General features: G+C 44.9%; 1 protein-coding gene across 1 annotated transcript; it reads left to right on the forward strand.

Moving 5' to 3' along the window:
* The first annotated feature begins 2,501 nt into the window (after positions 1-2,501).
* On the forward strand, positions 2,502-6,691 carry LOC113045167 (protein fem-1 homolog A-like). The gene is made up of 2 exons (XM_026205366.1): positions 2,502-3,859; positions 5,429-6,691. Exons 1-2 carry the CDS (start codon positions 2,639-2,641, stop codon positions 6,050-6,052), a joined length of 1,845 nt encoding a protein of 614 aa, XP_026061151.1. The 5' UTR covers positions 2,502-2,638; the 3' UTR covers positions 6,053-6,691.
* Positions 6,692-13,563: the final 6,872 nt, after the last annotated feature.

Below are 13,563 nucleotides of genomic sequence, written 5' to 3' on the forward strand. Positions count from 1 at the left end.
TCGAAATCCAGTCATGAAAATGAAACTTACATTTTAATATGGACAGTCATTGAATTTGTCAAAGTTAGCATTAATTAATCAGATCAAATGTCCGTATGGACCAGTATCTGTAAATGTTAAGCCGCCAAAGTTGTTTGAAATATGAATCTGTGTTCTGCGCGTCTCTAGGTGAATGAATGGCAGAGACGGGCGGGTTTGTTTACTACATAGACTGAAGCGCATGACGCTTGCATTAATTTCAGCATCTGAGCTTCGTGACCCGTTCTGTCATGAGACTAGATATGCAGCCTATCACACAACAAGAACGTACCATTTTACCACATTTAAGACCAACACAATCCTCCCAATTGAACACGCTAGCATTGATACCTTACAAATGGCGGCTATACCCATAATGCATTTCGTGTTCCACGAGTGTAACGTCACCTGACAATGAGCGACTGTGTATTTGACAGGCGGCAAGGATGTCGACCGGAAGTTGAAGTCGGCTGCGTGCTGCCATCTTGTAGCAGAACTTCACTTGCGTTAGCATTCCCATTGACTCCCATTCATTTTGGCGTCACTTTGACAGCGAATAACTTTACATCTGAGGCGTTTAAAGACTCCGTTTGTCCATTTTGACTCACGTTTGACTCACGCCAAAGAACTCCCCGCTCAAGCTCACCATCTCTGAAAGATTAACGATGGCAGTTTGCACACACAGCTACTAGAAGATTTACATCTGTCAGACAGGTTGCTGACGTCATCAAGCTTCGTTTGAGTCTGCGCGTCAGAAACGGAAGTGCTAAAAAACGCTAAAAATGGGCTTCAATTGTCTCAGTTGAGTTCCAATGGGGTCGCTGTGTCCATTTCTTTTACTGTCTATGGTATTTGATTCACTCCATCTTTCCTCTTCCTGCACTGATGGCTACACGTCACTGAAGGCTACACGGGGAAGTCGTGGCCTAATGGTTAGAGGGTTGGACTCCCAATCGAAGGGTTGTGGGTTCTAGTCTCGGGCCGGACGGAATTAAAAAGGAAATTCAGTCATTAAAAGGAAATTTAAAAGTGTAAAAGCAGTAACAAATTGTTTTCAACATACCATGAATAACTCCTAAACATCCTATAACATCCTAGCCACAGCAATATTACAGATGTGTTATTATAGTGAGATATGTCTATATTTTGTAACAATTACATTTTACAGCTTCCGTGGAAAACAAACCTGGAAAGAGGCATGAGGAACTGGGAAGAAAATGAAAGATTCTGCTGTGGAGAAGCGGTTCTCAATCCTGATCCTGCACCTGATTCAGATCAACACTCGTCAGAGACACAGGGCTGAAAACTGATCCCGGATCATCTCGCCCTGCCCTGCTGCGTGGAAGACTTGTGATTTTGTTGTGAAACTGAACAAAAGACCAACAACAAAACCCAGTCTGCCTCTCAGCACAGGGCACTGCAACACGAGAGAGTGTGTGTGTGTGTGTGTGTGAGAGAGAGAAAGAGAGAGAGAGAGAAAGAAAGAGTGCGTGTGAGTGTGTGTGTGAGAGAGAGAGAGAGAGAGAGAGAGAGAGAGAGTGTGTTTGTGTTTGTGTGTGTGCACTTGTACAGCTATCCTCATGAGGGCCATATTTTTGTGTGTTTTAGATCATCAGTGTGAGGACAGTCTTGTAAAGTCAGGATATTTCGGCTGGTCCTCACTTTCTAAGAGCACTTTAAAAGCCTGTTTAGGGTCAGGAGCTCGAGAGTGTATTGTGTCAATGAAAGTCCTCACAAAGATAGATATACAGAGTTGTGTGTGTGACATTTTATAATAGATGAAGGCACCACTGTATTCTTTGTAATAAATTGATCATACTAAAGTAAATATTAAGTTGTAGTGAGTTAATGGCTGTAAAACAAGACAAGTGTTTGCATTTCCATTGAATCATTAAAGCACTCAATGTCTAATAAAGCAGGGTAATGAAAACATCTTCGAATCATGGTTTTAACATGAATTTGGCACTTAACTTTATACTTGTGTGCAATAACTTTTGCTGGTTAATATTTTTATATTAAAATTTAATCATGACATGTCAAAAATAATTAAACAAGAATCTTTACTTAGTTGTTTGTGTAAACACTAGTAAATTCGAAACGGACATATTTCGAAAAACATTTAAATATATCTCATACGCATACAAACACGTTCATGCTACAGTGACTTCACACATGCCAGACGAGTTGGACATACATTCCGTGTTGTTTACGTCGCGCTGCTCGAGTTTCGCGTAATGCATGACGGGCAATGTAGTTCCGTGAATTCGTCGCAACGCCTGCTCACACGAACAGTCTCTATGTTTATATACTACATTTCCCACAAACCTTAGCGCGACGAGTTTGCCCGACACTTGCAACGCCCGGCGGTTAATGTAGTTCTTTGCGCGGCTCGCGCTGTGTGATGACAGAACGCGCGGACTCCATTACCCAGAGTTCCGCGCACCGGTGGTAAACCGAGCTGTCAAACAACATCGACGCCATTTCGACAAGAGCCTCAAAATGGCAGTATAATGCAAAGCGGGGATCGCTCCTCACTGAATAAGAAGCGACGCGCGCTTCTGACGCCCGCGAACACAGACGCGCTTTAACGGACACTTTGAAGACGCCCCGCGGCGACGCGATGGATATCAGCACTGCGGTGTTTAACGCGGCGAGAGACGGAAAACTGAAACTCATCCAGAAGTTGCTGAGCGACAAAAGTCCGCAGGAGCTGGAGGCGCTGGCGGAGGAGAAGACGCAGGGAGGCACGCCGCTGCTCATCGCCTCGCGCTACGGACACCTGCAGGTGGTGGAGTACCTGCTGGAGCACTGCAGGGCCGGCGTGGAGCTCGGGGGCGCCGTCAGCTTCGACGGGGAGACGATAGAAGGCGCTCCGCCGCTGTGGGCCGCCTCCGCCGCGGGGCACCTGCCGGTGGTGAAGACGCTCCTGGAGCACGGAGCCTCCGTCAACAGCACCACCCTCACCAACTCCACCCCGCTGCGGGCCGCCTGCTTCGACGGACACCTGGAGATCGTGCGCTACCTGGTGGAGCATCACGCGGACCTGGAGGTGGCCAACCGTCACGGTCACACCTGCCTGATGATCTCCTGCTACAAGGGCCACAAGGAGATCGCCCAGTTCCTGCTGGAGCACGGGGCCGACGTCAACCGACGGAGCGTGAAGGGCAACACGGCTCTGCACGACTGCGCCGAGTCCGGCAGCCTGGAGATCCTGAAGCTGCTGCTGAAGGGTGGAGCGAGGATGGAGCGGGACGGGTACGGCATGACCCCGCTCCTCGCCGCCAGCATCACCGGACACACCAACATCGTGGAGTACCTGCTGCACCAGCCGCGCTCCGCCCGAGAGCCCCGCATCGACGCGCTGGAGCTGCTGGGGGCCACCTTCGTGGACAAGAAGCGTGACCTGCTGGGCGGCATGCGCTACTGGAGGAGAGCCATGGAGCTGCGGCAGACGGGTGAGAAGAGCCTGGCTAAACCGGCCCCGGGGCCCCCGGTGCCCGCGTACGACTGCGCCCGCGAGGTGTGTACGGCCGAGGAGCTGGAGGCGCTGGTCACTGACCCGGACGAGATGCGCATGCAGGCGCTGCTGATCCGAGAGCGCATCCTCGGGCCCTCGCACCCCGACACCTCCTACTACATCCGCTACCGGGGGGCCGTGTACGCCGACTCGGGCGACTTCGAGCGCTGCATCCGTCTGTGGAAGTACGCTCTGGACATGCAGCAGAGACACCTGGACCCGCTCAGCCCCATGACCGCCAGCAGCTTCCTGTCCTTCGCCGAGCTCTTCTCCTTCGTGCTGCAGGACCGAGCCAAGGGCCGCGTCGCTCGGGTCAGCTTCCAGGTACAGTGACCGCTCGCCTGGTCCAAACAGCCCAGTGATGTGAGACTGGAAATGTCCAACAAGGCTTCAATCACACTGAGAGTAGAGCAACCAGCCGTACCCAGACACTGCTGGAGAGAGAACTCTGGTCCGACTGAAGCAGTGAACTGATGACACACACACACACACAAACACACACACACATAACCAAAACCACACACAAACATATAAACACACACACACAACCACACACATTAACACACGCACATACACGTGCACTCACACACATGCTAACACACACACACACACTTACACACACACACGCTAACACACACTTTTGCACATACTTACACACACACACTAACACACACACATGCGTACAGGCACACGCACACACGCTAACACACACACTTATACACACACACGCTAACACACACTTTTGCACATACTTACACACACACACTAACACACACAAACACGTGCACACACACAAATACATACAAACACACACTAACACACACACATGCGTACAGGCACGCACGCACTCAAACGCACACACACACACACTAACACACACTTATACACACACACACTTTTGCACACACTTACACACACATATTTATTTATGGTCCAAATAAGGAAAATGTTCACATCCCCGTTCTGTTCAAAAGCCCCCCCCCCGTCTCTTACTGCCTGGTGTGTTCTTCAGGAGCAGCACAGGACGTCTGAGTCTCCTCTAATCCTAGTGTTAGAGTCTCAGAAACACACTCTCTGCTGGAAAGAGTCTGTGTGTGTGAGAGAGAGAGAGAGAGAGTGTGAGTGTGTGTGTGTGTGTGTGTGTGAGAGAGAGAGAGAGAGAGTGTGTGTGTGTGAGAGAGAGAGAGTGTGAGTGTGTGTGTGTGTGAGAGAGAGAGAGAGTGTGAGTGTGTGTGTGTGTGAGAGAGAGAGAGTGTGAGAGAGCGAGAGAGAGTGTGAGTGTGTGTGTGTGTGAGAGAGAGAGTGTGAGAGAGAGAGAGAGTGAGTGTGTGTGTGTGTGTGTGTGAGAGAGAGAGTGTGAGAGAGCGAGAGAGAGTGTGAGTGTGTGTGAGAGAGAGAGTGTGAGAGAGAGAGAGAGAGTGTGAGTGTGTGTGTGTGTGTGTGAGAGAGAGAGAGAGTGTGTGTGTGTGTGTTGAACACATGGACCGAGCAGAAAAGGAATCGGTCGATCACTACGAACACCACAGTGTTAAGAATCAAGGGGATGTAAACTTTTGAACAGGGTTAGTTTTATAAATCCAACTGTTGTTTTTTCGTATGTGAAATACCTTAATCAGGTCAGTACCTTATAAACAGTAGCATGCATTTTGTACGATCCCTCTTATTTTGGTAAAATATTTTACATTTTGCAGATTCTGTATTTAAACTTTCATCTTCAACTGTTTCTAACACTCTTAAAAATAAATGTGCTTCAGAGCGATCCACAGAAGAACCATTCAGTCCAAGCTTTAAAGAGCCGTCCGTTATGTGTCGTGAATCAGAACGGTTCTTGATCTGAAGCACGTTTATCTGTAAGAGTGGTGTGTGAGCTGATGGTCAGGTGTGTGTCTCCAGGACCTGATGGGTGTTCTGAGGAAGAGTGTGTGTGAGGTGGAGCGGGCCGTGGCGCAGCGGGACAGTCCTCCGGAGACGCCTCAGTTCACCAAAGCGCTGTCCATCATCCTGCACCTGCTGTTCCTGCTGGAGAAGCTGGAGTGTGCTCCGGAGCAGGAGCACCAGAAGCGTCTGACCGTGTACCGGCTGCTGAAGCTCAGCCCGCGGGCGAGGAGCGGCTACACCCCGCTGCACATGGCTGTGGACAAGGACACCACGTCTGTGGGCCGTTACCCGGTGGGGCGCTTCCCGTCTCTGTGTGTGGCGCGTCTGCTGCTGGAGTGCGGTGCTGACGTAGACTCCCGCGACTGTGAGAACAACACCCCGCTGCACGTCGCCGCCGCTAACGGCTGTCCGGAGATCATGGCGGCGCTGATCCGGGCCGGAGCGCACTTCGACGCCACCAACGCCCAGCACAAGACGGCCTACGAGCTGCTGGACGAGCAGAGCAGCGGGCGACACGCGCTCCACCCGCTCAGCTACGTCACGCTGCAGTGTCTGGCCGCCCGCACCATCCTGACACACAGACTGCCCTACAGAGGACTGACCTCGGAGCAGATGGAGGCCTTCATCGAGCTGCACTGACCCCAGCAGTGACCCGAGGCGTGTGGTGTGTTTCATGATCACAGCATTAAAGTGTTTTCTGTCAGACTCCTCCAGTGTTTCTCTCAGTGATGATCCTGAAGGACTCGGAAGCACGTGGTGCCAAATGCTCTCTTTTCTAACAGCTTTGAATGTGTGCGGCTGTGATTTTTAATGTGTTTTTACTCTATTTCCTTCCTGTGGGGATGGACTGTAATATATTGATCTTGGCACTTTACCCCCCCGCTGTATGAGAACAGCTATTTTTGACTTGCTGACGTTACGCTGATATCTATGCAGTTTATTAACAGCGGTGGATTTGGAGTGACAGATCTGGCAACCCAAGTTCTTTTTGTTTTCTTTTCCTATGCAGGGTTACGTGAAAGCTTCCTATGCATTGTGATCTTATTCTAATTGCCTGCAAGTTTTTATTGTTGGTCTGATTTCATTGCTGAAGTGATTTATTTCTCTGTTGTCCGGTCTGTTGTTGTAAATGCCACCCTGTGAAAGCACTTTGGAAATGTTAACCTCAAAACCAGAGATGTCTCTCAGAAACTTCAAGTGATTTAGTTAATTTAAGACAATTTACTACAAGACAAAAATGTGTCTGGTGATGCCTGAATAAAGCTCAAGCGTCCCGTCTGTGTGTCTGATGTTTGTTGGTCTCGGAGCGACTGATGTAGATCTACTTTATAGTTTATATCGTCTGATCACATGAGATTCAGATCATTTACACATCTTCAATTAATGCTCTTACGTACATTTGTCTCATAAATCATGGGCAGGTCACATTTCACCACAAAACCAAGAAACTGTGTAAAGAAAGTGGAATTTTAGATTAAGATTTATTCATTTAGCAGAAGCTTTTATCCAAACGACTTACAATTGGGAATACATCAAGTGATTCAGTTTAAAGAGGAAACAGACACTCGAAATACCAAGTTTCAAGCATTGTTCAAATAAGTATAGGCTAGCCAGGAAAAGATTAAAGAAAAGAGACAATGTTTTTTATTTAGAAAATTATTTTAAATAGTGTTGAAAGAGCTGTTTTCAGTACATGTAGCTGCAGCACATGCTGCATTTATAGTTTTTGGCTATTTCTTAGACACGTTTTCTAAATTTGTCTCATTGTGTCAAACTCTACACACGAGCAAATAAGACACAACACTGGGAAATAAACCACTCACATCTGTCAAACTGAAACACTGCTATCAAAACCTAACACCCCTTTGTCTAAATCTCACTCTGATGACAGCATGATTCTTGCTTCGTATGAATACACTTTCAGATCAGCAGCAACACACTGGTCTACTTTAAAAAAAATGAAATACATTACAGTAGTATTCAGTATTTTACAGTAAAGTAAATTCAGTTAAATCAAAAATAAAAACAATACACTACTGTAAACACAGAAAAACACAATTGTGCTCGAGTGGGCTTATGGATCCTGCCGTCTGCTGGGGTCTGGCCACAGGATCTCATCCACATCACAAGCAATGTCTTCTCTCGCTAAGCATAGGGGAAACATCTGTTCCATACAGGCATGTGGTTAGCGCTCATATACGCACCATCTCCAAGCGGATTTAGAAATGGTGAGTAAGGGGGCAAGAACAGAACTTCAAAGAGATCATGTTTGGTGAACCAGTTCTGGAGCAGAGCAGCCCGATGGAAACTAACGTTATCCCAGACAACAACAAACCTGGGCTGCTCTGCTCCATCCTGTCCAACTGCATCATGAAGTGCATCTAGAAATGTGATGATGTGTTTGGTATGATGATGCAGTAGGCCTCGAAGACTTATGGCAGCACACAATGTGATATGTGCCCCGGGATGAGCAAAATTGCCCTTTGGCCAATTATATTCCGTCCCCATCGTCTGTTTTTGCCAAGGTTGAATCCAGCCTCATCAGTGTAAATACATTAATGAGGCTGGGCAGCTCCATCCGTGTTCAAGATTCTCTGTAACAAAACAAACAGACAAAGTGGATGGCTTTACTCAAAGCACACACTTACACTTCTACACATACAGAACCAACCCCCCCCCCCCACCACACTGAATGGATCTATGTGGTACTAATCCAGTGGTACATATTCATCTGTTACTGCACTGCATCTATTCTTTACTGTAGATGTAAAGGACTGAAACACTTACCTGCACGTACTCATGTCGAAGTTCTTTGACCCTGACACTGTTCCTCTCAAATGGGACCCTTGTACAATTGCTTCATGGTCATGTTATGCTTTACCAAGATGCGTCTGATGGTGGTGATGCTCACACGGCTTATGTTGTTGAATACTTGCCTATCTGCAGCTGGTGGAGACGGATTGCATGGTTTGCTCTGACTAGCTTCACTATGGCAAGTTCCTGCTGTTGGTGAACAAGTGCTGGTGTAACCCCTCTCACCCGGGTCCTCTCTGAGGCTCCTTGAACTCGCTCCGAGCGGGGCTCTAACCCGGGTCTTCGGCATGGGAGGCGGACGCACTAACAAGGAGGCTAAATGACTACAGTCACTAGCGTCTGTCACTAGTGCATCTCTTGAGATCGGGGAGTGAGGTTTACCTGCACAGCACTACTCGCTGGCCTCCGTTACACTGGCGTCTTCTAGCCATTCTGTAGAGAAATGCAACCACAAATTGTTCTCGTTTGCTTTTGTACAGTACTGTGTATACTGAACTATACTAGATTTACCATACACAGTACTGAAACATCTCAACACGTTATCATGGTATGTTTCACAAAACTACAGCTTTTGTTGTAAAAGGAGCATTAACCACCCTTGAATACAACACATGTGATACAGTAATGTGATATGGTACAGTACTGTAAATACTCTAGAAACAGTCCGAGTAGAGAGTTGTAGACATACCTGTTTTCCAGTCCGAATATTCTGACACCTACTGGGATGGAGTGTGAGGCATTGATACCAGAAGTAAAAAAATTTAATATATATATATATATATATATATATATATATATATATATATATATATATATATATATATATATATATATATATATATATATATATACAGGTGCTGGGTATATAATTAGAATATCATCAAAAAGTTGATTTATATCACTAATTCCATTCAAAAAGTGAAACTTGTATATTAAATTCATTCATTACAAACAGACTGATATATTTCAAATGTTTATTTCTGTTAATTTTGATTATTGTAACTGACAACTAAGGAAAATCCCAAATTCAGTATTTCAGAAACCCTTACCCCGTCAGAGAACAGATTTTTAGAAATATTGGCCAACTAAATGTAAAAAAAAATAAAAGTATGAAGATGAGAAGTATGATTATGTACAGCACTCAATACTTAGTTGTGTCTCTTTTGTCTGAATGACTGCAGCAATGTGTCGTGGCATGGAGTCGATCAGTCTGTGGCACTGCTCAGGTGTTATGAGAGACCAGGTGTCTCTGATAGTGACCTTCAGCTCTTCTGCATTCTTGGGTCTGGCATATCACATCTTCCTCTTCACAATACCCCACAGATTGTCTATGGGGTTAAGGTCAGGTGAGTTTGCTGGCAAATTAAGAACAGGGACACCATGGTCCTTAAACCAGGTACTGGAAGCTTTGGCTCTGTGTGCAGGTGCAGAGTCCTGTTGGAGAATGAAATCTGCATCTCCATAAAGTTGGTCAGCAGCAGGAAGCAGGAAGTGCTCTAAAACTTCCTGGTATACAGCTGCGTTGACCTTTGACCTCAGAAAACACAGTGGACTAACACCAGCAGATGACATGGCAGCCCAAACCATCACTGACTGTGGAAACTTTACACTGGACTCAAGCAACGTGGATTGTGTGCCTCTCCTCTCTTCCTCCAGACTCTGGGACACTGATATCTGAAGGAAATGCTAAATTTACTTTCATCAGAGAACATAAGTGTGGAGCACTCAGCAGCAGTCCAGTCCTTTCTGAAGCGAGACGCTTCTGACGCTGTCTGTTGTTCAGGAGAGGCTTGACACAAGGAATGTGAAGCTGAAACCCATGTCTTGCAGACGTCTGTGTGTAGTGGTTCTTGAAGCACTGGCTCCAGCTGCAGTCCACTCTTTGTGAATCTCCCCCACATTTCTGAATGGGTTTTGTTTCACAATCCTCTCCAGGGTGCAGTTATCTCTATAGCTTGTACACTTGTTTCTTCCACATCTTCTCCTTCCCTTCTCCTCTCTATTAATGTGCTTGGACACAGAGCTCTGTGAACAGTCAGCCTCTTTTGCAATGACCTTTTGTGTCTTGCCCTCCTTGTGCAAGGTGTCAGTGGTCATCTTTCGGACAACTGTCAGGTCAGCAGTCTTCCCCATGATTGTGTATCCTACAGAACTAGACTGAGAGAACATTTAAAGGCTTTACGGGTGTTTTGAGTTAATTATCTGATTACAGTGTGGCACCAGGTGTCTTCAATATTGAACCTTTTCACAATATTCTAATTTTCTGAGATACTGAATTTGGGATTTGGGATATGTCAGTCTGTGTGTTATGTATGAATATAATATACAAGTTTCACTTTTTGAATGGAATTTGTGAAATAAATCAACTTTTTGATGATATCTAATTATATGACCAGTACCTATATATATTACTACCACCTACCATATCTTTCTATATTTTCTTATATAAATTAGTTGCTTTGAAAAAAAAAAAAATCAAATAAAGAGCTTCATATCCTTTGAAAGAACTATTAAGTCCACATTTATTGCACTGACCAGAATCATGTTTCCCTATCAATTGAAGTGATTGGTTGAGGGCAAAATGACAAATTCTTAGATGAGAAATGATTGCATCTTCCTTTCTGTTGCCATAACTTATTCTAACTAAACCAACTTGTTTTTGTATTTTATACAGATGTTGACCTTTATTTCCTTTATCCCATCTCTCCTGCCACATATTTTTATAAGCGTTTTTTTAATTAAACTTTTCAATTCAGATTTACCCCAAGGTATTTCTGAATCAATAACATTATGTTTAAAGGCCTGTTTGGCTATCATGTCAGTTCTCTAAATGGCTTAACTGAGATCTATTTGTAGCTGGCTGATTGGTGTTCAGTTTTGTAACTAAGTGTTTTCAGGTGTGTTTCATCACATCAATTAACCAATGTGTGATGTATTTTATAAATAGATGTGTTTTCCCAATGATACCCTGGTGCGAGTAGACAGTCTTTAAGAAAAATATATAGCTCATTAATAAGACCGGCAATAGATTATGGTAGTCTGATATACTGCACTGCATCAGAAAAATGGCTCAAAAAGATGGAGGTAATTCAGACTCAAGCTCTAAGGATCAGCTGTGGAGCATTTAGAAGATCTCCAGTATCATCTATTCAAGTAGAGATGGGAGAAATGCCACTAGAAGTTTGTAGGAGAAAGTTAAGAATGAGATATTGGATCAATGTAAAAGGACATGATGAAAGACATCCAGTTAAAAAGGTACTGGAAACCTGTTGGGAGTATGGATATAGATATATAAGTAGTTTTGGCTGGGTAGCAAATAAGGAGGCATGAGAAACAGGTATAACTGAGATAGAGGTAGCTCCTTCTGTTGTAATTCCATCTATACCCCCATGGTTATACCCAATGCCAGAAATAGACCTATTCATACATGAGGAGATACATAAGAACGAACTAGATTTGCCATTAAAAGTATTCGTTCAACAATACATGAATCAAGCATACAGCGACACGACTCAAATATTCAGAGATGGATCAAAAGATCCAGAAACAGGTAGAGCAGCTGCTGCAGTGTATATTCCTCCGTACAATATAAAATACTCAAAAGAGCAACACATCATATATTTGTTTTTACAACAAACTGATAACTATATCATTGGCCTTACAATGGATAGAAGAAAAGCAGCCTAACTGTAGTGTAATATGTACAGACTCATTATCAGCTCTGCAAAGTTAAGAAAGTGGAACATCTTTAGCAAGACAAGATATTTTAAATGAAACTTTACAGAAATGATATAGCATAAAGCACTTAGGTGTAAAGGTGAGTTTTTTGTGGGAACCAGCCCATGTCGGGGTTAAGGGGAATGAGGAAGCTGACAGACTGGCAAAGGAGAAAGATCCTGAGATCAATATGAGAGAACAGATGAGTAAAGCGGAAGTTAAGGGGCTGATTGGGACTGAAGTGAAAAAGAAGTGGCAGAGGATATGAGACAATGAAATAAGAGGAAGACATCTGTATAGTATACAAATGAATGTGGGGGTGGAAAGAACAACTGTTAATTACAGGAAAAGGGATGTGATAATGACAAGATTACGTATTGGGCATACAACACTGAATCAAAGTTTATATAAAATTGGTAAACATGAAACTGGTAATTGCGAAAAATGTGGATATCCAGAAACGGTAAATCATATATCACTAGAATGTAAAGCATACAATAGAGAAAGACTTGAATTAGTTCAGCCACTAAAGGATAGGGGTGTGAGAAATTATTCACTTAAGGAAATATTAGGAGAAGGAACAAATTATATAATACACGAGAAATTATTTACATTTTTAAAGGATACCGAACTGGTAAAAAGATATAAATTAATAAAATTAATAATAATAATTTTATTTTTCTTTATTATTTTTTTGCACCAAGTATATCCAACCAATGTAGTGCTCCATACTCCAATCCAGTAGGTGGCGGACAATGCACCTTTAGTTGGTTTGCCAACCGCCATTAAAACAACAGAAGAAGAAGAAGAAGAATGATACCCTGAGATTACATTTTTTAACTAAGTGTCTTATGTGTGAAAAAGTGCAAAGCAGTGTTTTTGTTTAAGGGTTAGTAACAACAACTTTAAGTTCTGTTACTTTGGTTTAAGCATTGTCTGTAGGGTTCAGTCACACACTTGATGTATTTTACCATACTAAACCGGGCAGAAACACTGAATCTCTTCGGAAGGCAGCTGTGGCCTAATGGTTAGAGAGATGGACTTGTAGTCTGTAGGTAGCAGGTTTGAGTCTCGGTGCTGGCAGGAGCTGTAGGTGGAGGGAGTGAATGAACAGTGCTCTCTTCCTCCCTCAATACTCATCACTGAAGTGTGCTCGAGCAAGACGCACTGCTCCAGGTGTGTGTGTGTGTGTGTGTGTGTGCACTGCTCCGGGGGTGTGTGTGTGTGTGTGTGTGTGTGTGTGTGTGTGTGCACTGCTCCGGGGGTGTGAGTGTGTGTGTGTGTGCACTGCTCCGGCTGTGTGTGTGTGTGTGTGTGTGTGTGTGTGTGTGTGCGCACTGCTCCGGGTGTGTGTTAACTTCCCACTGCTGTGTGTGTGGCACTGCTCCTGGGGGAGTGTGTGTGTGTGTGTGTGTGTGTGTGTGTGTGTGTGTGTGTGTGTGTGTGCCCCTGCTCCGTGTGTGTGTGTGTGTGTGTGTGCACTGCTCTGGGGGTGTGTGTGTGTGTGTGCGTGTGTGCGCGCACTGCTCCGGGTGTGTGTGTGTGCACTGCTCCGGGGGTGTGTGTGTGTGTGTGTGTGTGTGTGTGTGTGTGTGTGCACTGCTCCGGGGGTGTGAGTG

This window comes from Carassius auratus, chromosome 27, assembly GCF_003368295.1.
Source record: "Carassius auratus strain Wakin chromosome 27, ASM336829v1, whole genome shotgun sequence".
Lineage (NCBI taxonomy): Eukaryota > Metazoa > Chordata > Actinopteri > Cypriniformes > Cyprinidae > Carassius > Carassius auratus.

Coding starts and splice junctions, on each gene's coding strand:
- LOC113045167 (XM_026205366.1), top strand. CDS start 2,639: ATGGATATCAGCACTGCGGTGTTTAACGCGGCGAGAGACGGAAAACTG. Junction 3,860..5,428: donor TCGCTCGGGTCAGCTTCCAG/GTACAGTGACCG, acceptor GTGTGTCTCCAG/GACCTGATGGGTGTTCTGAG.